This window comes from Capsaspora owczarzaki, assembly GCF_000151315.2.
Source record: "Capsaspora owczarzaki ATCC 30864 unplaced genomic scaffold supercont2.12, whole genome shotgun sequence".
Classification (NCBI taxonomy): Eukaryota; class Filasterea; order Ministeriida; family Capsasporidae; genus Capsaspora; species Capsaspora owczarzaki.
In genome coordinates this window covers 430,182-440,710 of record NW_011887303.1, presented here as the reverse complement: position 1 = coordinate 440,710, position 10,529 = coordinate 430,182, and the positions used below count along the sequence as shown (strand labels likewise).

Here is a 10,529-nt window from a genome sequence, read left to right as displayed (position 1 = left end):
AGACAGATAGATAGACAGACGGCCGTCCGAAGATGCCAGGAGTCACTCCAACCAGCTCTGACGACGCAGCGCCGTCCTCCCGCGCATCCGCATCTGCTGGAACTGGAGCTGGAGCTGGAGCTGGAGCAGCGAGCTCCACCTCGCAAACGCAAGCTGGCTCAACAAGCACCACTACCACTACCACTACCACAACCACAACCACCCCGGCCACGCAGTCCAGCAAGTCGTCATCATCCGCTACCAATGCTGCTGCCAATGCTGCTGCTGCTGCTACCGCGGTGTCTGCGTTTGCGACGCCGGCTGAGCTCGTTCGTCACCGCGGTGGTCAGCGTGCTCTGACGCGCATTCTGATTGCCAACAATGGGATTGCTGCAGTCAAGTTCATTCGCTCCGTTCGCCAGTTTGCATACGATGCGTTCGGCGGCAACGAGGCAAGTTTTGTCACTCACTCAACTCACCTCAAACAACTCAACCAAATCAATCCGTCTGAAAATTTTACCAACCGCTCGATCGTTTGTGGGGTGTTTTTGTATGTTGGTATGTTTGTCATGTGCATGTGCCGTCCGTGGGACAGCATGCAATTCATTTCACAGTGCTCGCAACCCCAGAGGACATCAAGGCGAACGCAGAGTACATCAAGATGGCGGATCAGTACGTCCCGGTTTCCGGCGGAGCACCCAACAACAACTACGCCAATGTGGATTTGATTGTTGACATTGCCGAGCGTACGGGAAATGACGCCGTCTGGGCTGGCTGGGACCACGCTGCAGACAACCCCCGCCTCCCAGAAGCACTGGGTCGCTCGCGCACCATCTTCATCGGTCCCCCAGCCCACGCCATGCGCTCTCTTGGCGACAAAATCACAGCCACTATTGTGGCACAGTCTGCAGGCATTCCGACGCTGCCATGGGGCGGCTCGTCGTTGCGTGTGCAGCTCCCGCAAATCGCCGCTCAGCCGCAACAGCAGCGCGTGTTGATTGCCGTCCCGGACGAGGTGTATTCTCGGGGCACTGTCAACAGCGTTGACCAAGGCCTGTACGTAGCGAAGCGTGTCGGGTTTCCTGTCATGATTCGCGCAGCCGAGGGCACGAATGGTCAAGGTGTCCGTCGGGTTGAAAATGCTGAAGAGTTTGGCCCTGCTTTCCGTCAAGTGCAAGGTTGGCAACCCGAGTTGATTTGATTCCTTTCTGTGCTGTGTTGTTGCTTCCAACGGGGAGGGGTGTGGGGGTTTGGATGTTGATTCGGTGGAGATGAAAGTTCCAACCTGCACCTTTTTTTTCCCTTCTTGTCGTTAGGCGATGTGCCCGGAAGCGCTATTTGCATCATGCAGGTGGCCAAGAAGGCTCGCAACGTCCAGATTCTGCTGTTGGCCGATGTTTACGGCCAAATTGTGTCCATTTTTGGGTGCGATTCGTCCATTCAGCTCCGCAACCGCAAGTTGATCGAGGAAGCGCCTGCATCGATTGTCCCGCCCGAGATTTTCACGGACATGGAGCGTGCTGCCGTTCGCTTGTTGCGTTTGGTATGAAAGTGCTGTTTCTAGCTGGCGATGCACAAGAAATCCCGCCGAGTCTTTCTTTTTCGCATTTGATCACTCACTGACTGCTTGCAACTTTGAATCTTTTTTTTTGTTTTGTTTTGTTTTTTTCTGCCAGGTTGGATGCACCAGCGCAGTCACAGTCGAGTTCCTCTACAACCCGCAAACCAAACAGTTCTTCTTTTATGAAATCCAACCGCATCTGCCCGTGGAACATCCGCTCGCCGAAATCATCTCGCGCACCAATCTTCCTGCCGCCCAGCTTCAAATCGCCATGGGCATTCCGCTGCACCGCATCCCGGAAATCCGGGTCTTGTATGGCGAGGCGCCTCATGGCTCGAGCACCGTTGTTTTCGATCGCCGCGAGCGCGAAAAGGCTGCCAGCGCTGCCATGGCTGCCATCACGGCACAGGGAGGCAAGCCAAAAACCATCATTCCCAACCCGTTGCCGTACGGCCACGTGATTTCGGCCCGCATCCTCCAAGAAAGCAGCCGTAACGACAGCCCCACCACTGCTCACGATCTCAGCTTCCGCTCTGCGCATGTTTGGGGTTATTTTTCGAGCGCGCTCGCTCACGAGTCAAACGTGGCCTCCGTTGGGCGCGAAACCTCCAGTGCGCCGTTTGCCCAAGTTTTTGCCTGGGGCGACACTCGCGAGCAAGCACGCAGGTAGGTGTAGATGGTTTCTTGCAAGTTTGTTTGTCTTTTCCAAGTGTTTTTCAGGAGAGGAGCGATGATTCATGTCCCCGCTCTCATCTCGCTCCGATTTGTTCTTGGTTTTTCGCGTTGATTTCCCTCTCTCACACTCATTCAATGATCTCTTCTTTTTTTTTTTTTTTTTTTTGTAGACACCTTGTGGTCGCTCTGAAAGAGGCGTCTGTGCGTGGGACATTTTCCTCTGTCGTCGAGAATCTGGTCAAGCTGCTCGAGTCACCCAACTTTCGCGACAACGACGTTGATGTTACTTGGCTTGATTCTGTCATGGCCGAGCGATTCACGGCAGACCGGCCGGACACGCTGCTGGCTGTGCTTTGTGCCGGCCTGCAGCTCGCGGAGAGCGCCATGAGCGAAATGCGCGACTTGTACCTTCGAGCCATGAAGCGCGGGCAGATGCTCAACAAGGAATATCTGCGCAACTCGGTCTCTATCGAGCTGGTCGGCGAAGAAGGCGTCTTTGTTCCCGCTGCTGGCGTTACCACTCCATCCACTCCAATCTCTGGAATCTCTGGAATCTCTGGCATCTCTGGCGACGGTCTCGCTGCACCTTCCCTGGATGCAAGTCTGAATGGAAGTAGTGCCGCTGCTCCCTGTCACCAATCTTTCGCGCTGACTGTGACGCAAACCGGATCCGACTCTTACTTTGTGGTCATGAACGGCGAGTGGGTGGAGGTTGTCATGCACACCCTGCCCGACGGCACACGTCTCGTCATCTACAATGGCAATAGCCACGTCACCTTACTCAAAGAGGAGGCCAACGGCTGCCGGATTACGGTCGATGGTCGCAGCTGCTCCTTCTTTGTACCCAAAGGCATGGACTTGTCCGCCCTCATGTCGTCCAACACGGTTTCGGCCTCTGCTTCGTCTGCCATGCTGAGCGCATGGAACGCCGCGTCCATCTCGCCGCTCCAGTCCTCCGGCACCTCGATTGCAGCCTCTCCATCTCCAGCAGCAGGGGCAATCGATTTGCCCAATCTGTCCGTCGACAGCCAGGGAGGTATTTCTGTCGAAAGTGAGGGAGGCAACAAGTCCTCCATGTTTGCGATTGGGGACGATGCGGCCGCTCACTCGGCATCCAATTCATCCTCCTCCAATACCGGCGGAACCACGCTGGTAGGCTCGCAGCCCCAACAACCGCAAAACAGCGGCTTGGACGAGACCGGCATTGCCAACAATGCCGTAATCACGCCGTTCACGGGTTGCTTTGCGCACAACGACCTGCGAGCCGTCCACGGAGGCAAGGTGCACCAGAGCTTCCGCGCTGCACTGCGCTCGTTGTCCAACATTATGCTCGGCTACGACATTCCTGAGCCGTTTGCCCGCTCGTACATTGATCGACACGTGCAGCGCATGATGTCCAGTCTGGCAAACCCGCAACTCCCGTTGCTCGAGCTGAACGATGTCCTGTCGTCGCTCGAAGGACGCATCCCTCCCGAAGTGGAAAGTGCGATCGGACGCACTGTCGCCTCGTACTCTGCCGGCTACACGTCCATGTTTTCCATGTTCCCCGTTCAACAAATTGCACTCGTTGTCGACAGCCACGCAGCGCACATTCGAAACAAGACTGAACGCGATCATTTTTACATGCTTGTCGAGCCCATCATCCAGATTATTCAGCGCTACCGAACAGGCTCTCGAGGCCACACAAAAGCCACCATTCATTCTCTGCTGCGCGCCTATCTCGATGTCGAAAGCATCTTTGCCAACTATGGCCGCAGTGACAACGAGTGCATCTACAAGATCAAGGAGACGACTGGCATTGCGCATGCGATGGACATGGCATTTTCGCGTCAAAGCAAGACCAAGTACCAACTCGCATTGGCTCTCATGGTGAGTGGTTTTTTGTTTTTTTTCTTTGAAGAGGAAGGAAGCGTCATGTCAGTGTTTTGTGCGAATGGTTTTTTGGGAAACTCAACTCCTTTTCTTTCTTTCTTTTTTTTTTTTTTTTTTTTTTTTGTGTGTGTGTGTGTGTGTGTGCGTGTATCTCGGGCTGCCTCTCGTCCCTGCTTCAGGATCAATTGCACCTCAAAGACTCGACTTCCATCACGCCTGAGGACAAGGCAATCCTGTCTCAGCTTGCTGATCTTGTGGATGTGGCCAACTCGCGTGTCGCCGTCCGTGCTCGCCGAATTCTGGTGCTCACCCATCTGCCTTCCTTTGAACGGCGTCGACTTGACATGGAGCTCTATCTCGAAGATGCTGTGGACAGTATGCATGCAGAGGACTGCGCGCGCAAGCTGCAGGCGCTCGTAGTTCAGTCAACCTCGTGCTATGACGTCCTGTTTGCCTTCTTTTTCCACACCAAGCCGTCCATTCAGGCCGCCGCTCTGGAAGTCTATGTCCGCCGCTCGTACACTGCGTTCCGATTGAAGCGCGTCTGGAGCGAGTACCTTGACAACCGTCCCGTCGTCAAATGGAGCTTTTTGCTGCCGTCCAATCATCCGCATGCTTTAATGTACTCTGTCCTGGGTTTGAAGCGAACGATCGCATCCGATGCCGTTTCTCTGCATGTGGACGACAAGCTGCAGCAATCCTACCTCCGCACTGGCGTCATGGTTGCGTTCGCGCGGTTTGGCGCGCTACTCGAGCAGTTCCCGCATCGTCCGCCAGGATTTGATGCGCCGCGTGATATTGGTAGGGTGGCTCGGCGCTTTTTCACGATGGATGTTGCTTGCAGAGATGATTTTTGTTGGAAGCAACTTGGCTTCAAGCCGCTTATGGTGCTGATTTCGATGTTCTGGTCTCGTTGACAGAAAACAACGAACCCCTGAATGTGATCAACATTGCTTTGCGGTCGGTGGACCTTGGACCAGAGGGGGCCAAGCGGCTCGACGCCACGGCCACTCACTGGATTTCCGATGAAGAGCTGACTGAGCAGAGTGCCGCTCTGGATCAGCAGCTGTCGGCCATGTTTGCCTCGACTGTTCAAAGCCTCAAAATCCTTCTGGTGGCGCATGATATTCGGCGAATTACGTTTATTCTCAAGCTAGGTCCCACCTCGACCGAACACACTCGGTACTTTTCCTTCCGCGAGCGCCTCGATTATGCGGAGGATATCTTGTACCGCCACGTGGAGCCCGGTCTTGCATTCCAACTGGAGCTCTTCCGTCTGTCAAACTATCACATCAACGTGATTCCCACCGGGTGAGCGAACTAGATTCAACCTGGTTTTGCTTCTCTCGTGCTTTTTTTTTTGTTGGTTTTGTTTGTTTGTAGCAACTCACTCGACTCGTCGTGATTGCACCCCCCCCCCGCCTTCTCCTCCCCGCCTTCCCCTCAAAATCTTACTCTAGAAACCTCGGTCAGCACCTCTACTTTGGTGTGGCCAAAAACGAACCCAACGACCGCCGATTCTTCTTGCGCTCCATCATCCGCTCGCCAGACGTCATCTCGGTACAGACGCCCATTGACTTTTTCTTTTTGGAAGGCGAGCGACAAATCAACGAGGTTCTGAACGAGCTGGAGATTGCCTTTGTCAATCCGCTGTACGCGAACACGGACCGCAACCACATCTTCTTCTCGTTCCAGCCCGTTGTTGTTCTTGATCCGATCAAGCTGCTTCCGCGACTGCGGCTGCTGATCTCCCGCCACGGGCGGCGACTGTGGAAGTTGCGCATCCTTGAAGCGGAGATGCGCTTGAACGTGAGCACTGGCCGCGGCGACGCTGCCATGCCGATTCGCGTCTTCATGTCCAACACGTCAGGATACATGCTGTCCATCCACATGTACCGCGAACGCTCCGTGCCCGGCTCGGACAAGAACGTGTACGAGTCGGTTGGCCACGAAAAGGGCCCGCTGCACGGCCACGACATCATGACGCGCTACGTGACGAAGGATCACCTCCAAACCAAGCGCTACCTTGCCCAATCTCTGGGAACGACCTATGTCTACGATTTTCCAGACATTTTCCATCACGTCGTCCGAGATTTGAACGCGAGTTTGACCAAGGCCGTGAATAAGCGGGCCGAGACAGCCGCGGGATCCGTGCCTGATTTCTCCTCCCCTTACGAAGGCAGTGGTTTTGCGTCTTCGGGACCGGCCTCCCTCTCGACGACTCCCAGGCACAGCGTCAACTTGGACGGGCTGAGTGTGACCAGCTCGGTGGGAACTCCGCGATCGGCTTCGTCGTTTGGCAGCAGCGCCTTCTCGTTGACCTCGCGCCCATTGTCTGGCAGCTTTTCTGGCCACTTGCCATTGTCGTCGCAGTCGAGCCGGTACGGGGATGCATTGGGTTCCGGCCACGGCAACATCGCCAGCTCTGGTGGCTCATCCGGTGACAACAGCAACGGCGGCAGCTTTGCCATGTCGGACCCGTCCGTCTACAGCGCCTCGCCAGGCCTGGGTTCGTCTTCCTACCTCATGACCCAAGCTGCGCCGTCCCATGCGCAGTCGCTGCTTGCAACGGCACTCGCACACTCTGCCACTGCATCCGCGACCCAGGCCGCTCGCGAGGCGGAGCCCTCCTCGGAGCTCTTCCAAGTGTCCGAATTGGTGCTCAACGCCCAGGGGAACGGGCTCGAACTGGTCCATCGCGAACCAGGTGCAAATACCACCACGCTTGTGGCGTGGCGCATGTTTGTTCGCACGCCAGAATGCATGGCACGCGGGCGTGAGCTGGTCGTTGTGGCCAACGACGTGACGCTCTTGAACGGCTCGTTTGGTCCGCGCGAGGTCCACTTTTACCAGCAGGCTGTCGATTACGCGCGCGAACATGGCTTGCCGTTCCTGTATCTTGCTGCGACGTCCGGAGCACGCGTCGGTGTTGCTCAAGAAGTGAAGGACTGCTTCCGCGTTGCATGGGTGAAGGACGGGCAACCCCAGCGTGGCTTCCGATACATTTACTTGACTCCCGCCGATTACAAGCGGCTCTCTGCTGCCGGAACAACCATGCGTGCCGTTCTGCTCGAGGAAGGCGGCGAGTTCCGCTACAAGCTCACCGACATTGTGGGCTTGGCAGACGGCCTGGGCGTCGAGTCATTGAGCGCCTCGCAACTCGCCTCGATTGCGCGAGCCTACGACGACGTCTTTACCATCACCATGGTCACCTGCAAGGCCGTCGGGTTGGGCGCGCAGCTGGCTCGCATGGGCCGCCGTGTTGTCCAGGTGGATCCGCGCTCGCGGCATCCTGGCACCCACGGTGCATTCGTGCAGCCCGTCAACTCATCCTCGGTGCAAAACACGCAGGCCCGCGCTGGAGACGCCAGTGCTGCCGAAGCCGAGCCAGGCGCGCGCGGAACCATCCACGACACGTCGCTGAAGCCGGCTACCGAGGGGTCTGGAGAGATTCTCGTCGCCACAGCCAGTGCCCTAAACACGCTCTTTGGTCGTGGCGTCTACAATGCCGACATGCAGCTGGGTGGCAGTGATGTCTTGTCAATGGCTGGCATTGCCCACGTCGTTGTGGAAGACGACTTTTCGGGCATCGTGGCGCTGCTCAAATGGCTCAGCTTTGTACCGCCAGTGATTACAGCGGCGCGCGAGCCAATGATTGCTCCGTGCCATCATGACACGATCGAGCGCGATGTCGAGTTCATGCCGCCTGCACACGGACAATACGATCCGCGACACCTCATTCGCGGCCGCGTTCTTCGCTCCTCCTCCACCGTATCCGCCTCCGCTGTAGCAAACGCAGGTCTTGCTGGAACTCAGTCCGGTGGAAGCGAATCTGGCGCCTTTGCGTCGTCGGCTGCGGCGGGCGGCAGTTTTGAGCTCCCTTACCCTCGCAACAACGGTCTGGCGGCGTCCACCCCCTCCGCATTCTCGTCGCTTACGAGCTCGCCAAACTTCCCATCCTTTGCATCACCCCACGTATTCGGCTCGAGCGTGAACTCTCCGGGCAACAACAATGTGCTGGGCTCGCCCGCGGTCGGGTCGTCTCCGTTTGCCCCGCCGGTGAGTGGGCCGGGCGGAATGATGGGGCTTGGTGCGACTTCCAAACCATCAGCCGCCGCAGACGACGCATCCAACCCGGCTGCTGCAGGTACTGGTGCTGGGCGGTGGGAAAGCGGTCTCTTTGATCGCGATTCGTTTGTTGAGACGTTGGCGTCGTGGGTCAGCGGCGTGGTCGTGGGTCGAGCTCGACTTGGAGGGATTGCTGCTGGTGTGGTGGCGGTCGACCCGCGCTCTGTTGAGGTCCACGTGCCTGCCGACCCGCTCAACCCCGCCAGTGAAATGCAGATGCGCATCCGCCATGGCCATGTTCTCGATAGCGCGGGCTCTCGCAAGCTGGTTGACAGCATCCGCGACTTTGACCGTGAGCGACTGCCCCTGTTCATCTTGGCCAATTGGAAGGGCCTTGCCGGCTCGTTGCACGACATTCACGAAGAAGTGCTGCGGTTTTCGTCGGCGATCGTGGACGAGCTCCGACAGTACCACCAGCCCATCTTTGTCTACATTCCTCCGTATGGCGAACTGCGCGGCACCACTTGGTCGTTGTTTGACTGCAACGTCAATCCCAACCTCTTGCAGCTGTTTGCGGACGAGCGTTCCCGCGCGGGCGTCAACACCTCCGATGTCACCGCTGAGATGTGCTTCCGACGTCGCGACCTGCTGAATGCGATGCAGCGACTCGATCCCGTCTACCAAGAGCTTGTCGCGCAATTGCACGAGCTGACGGCCGAGACGAAGGCCGCAGCAGCCGCGGCTACCTCGGGACCAGTCGCCTCGTCACCCAGCCAAGGACCGCAGCAACTGCTCCGCCTGCACCAGTTGGCTCACAGCAACACCAGTCTCTCTGCCATGCCGCCCACAAGCGACCAAGACGCCGAAGTCCAGACGCTGCTCACGCGTTTGCGACAACGAGAAGATGAGATTTCTCCAGCGTTTTTGGCGCTGGCCTCGGCCTTTACGGACTTGCACGACACGCCGTACCGTCTGCAGGAGAAGGCAATGGTGACTGATGTGATCCAATGGAAGTCCGCTCGTCGCTTCTTGTACTGGCGGTTGCGCCGCCGACTGAGCGAGACCCGCGTTCTTGCAGATATTCTCAAGGCAAATCCGTCTCTGACCCCGTCTGGTGCAACAGCTGTGCTCGGGCGGTGGTTCCTTGAATTCGAAGGCAGCGTGTGCAACTGGAAACAGGACAAGTTGCTGTCAGAGTGGTTTGACCGTCGACGGACGCAGCTCGATCAGAACGTCACTCACCTGCGCGAGGCATACGTCGACCAGAGCGTTCGCGCAATGGTCTCGTCGGATGGCGTCCTGAGAAGCATGAATTCGTCCAGCAACGCCCTCGTCCTGACCGGCGGTGGTGACGTGGACGGAAGCGGAGACGACGACACCCCAGCGTCGGTCTTGTCACCCTCGTCATCCTTCAGTGCACTGTCGCATGCGAACATTGCACATCCTGTGTCTGAAGGGCCTGTTGCCGCGGTGATTAATGCTGCTGCACGGTTGCTCCGCGGCGAGCTGCCTGGCGGCGGTGGTGCTGGAGGGTCCAATACTGCTGTCGCTGGATCTTCAGCTGCTGCTGCTGCTGCTGCTGCTGCGGCGGCGGCGGCGGCTGCGGCTGGCTCGGCCGCTGTAGGAGCTAGTTTGCTTTCTTTAGCAGGAACACCGTCTACCGAAGGAGCGAGCGCGCTCTCAAGCAGCCATACAAGCAGTCGTCGTGCGTCCATCCATCTTCTTGCAACGTCCCCGCCTGCCCCACATTTGCACGCCTCCACTTCAACGGGCTCCATCCCTACAGGATTTACCCATGCATCTGTGGCGTACTTGCAGTCTTCAGCTTCGCATTCGCCCACGTCCACGCCGCTGAGCCACCATTTGAGCGGGAGCAGCGAGCGGATTGCTGCGACTGGGCACGTCAGTCCCGTTCCCACGAGTAGCGCCCTCACACGGCAGCCCTCTCACAGCAGCTTGATGCGCAAAGTCTCGAGCCTCGCTAGCGGCGGTGCTGGCTACGCGGCGGCAGGCGACGGAGTCGCAGCCACTCCGAGCCAAATTGCCATGTCGGCACTCAACGCTGCAGCCGTGGCCGATGCATCATCGCTTGGTTCTTCCGATGAGCCCAGCGAGTCAGTGACGCTGCAGGCCATTCTTGGCCTTGTCCATCGTCTCGGCGACGATCAACGCGAGCTGCTTCTAAACCAGCTTGCTCACGATTCTCTTGCGCGACGCACCTACTGAACGTGATTGGTGCGTGACACGCACGCTTGATTTGATTCGTTTTTGATTGTTGTTGGTGGTGGCGCAATTGAGGAGGGGGGGCGTGGCGCGATTTTCAGTTGTGTTGTTCCATCAGTAAACACACCTCAAGTAAATTGTTCTCGTTTGC

The 10,529-nt window shown here is 57.6% G+C and overlaps 1 protein-coding gene across 1 annotated transcript; it reads left to right on the top strand.

The window, feature by feature from the left end:
* Nucleotides 1-32: 32 nt before the first annotated feature.
* CAOG_06728 (acetyl-CoA carboxylase) lies at nt 33-10,381 on the top strand (the record flags this gene model as incomplete). The annotated part of the gene is made up of 8 exons (XM_004344299.2): nt 33-435; nt 594-1,157; nt 1,296-1,522; nt 1,656-2,206; nt 2,386-4,084; nt 4,267-4,888; nt 5,008-5,398; nt 5,548-10,381. 8 exons carry the CDS (start codon nt 33-35, stop codon nt 10,379-10,381), a joined length of 9,291 nt encoding a protein of 3,096 aa, XP_004344349.2.
* Between the last annotated feature and the right edge of the window lie 148 nt (nt 10,382-10,529).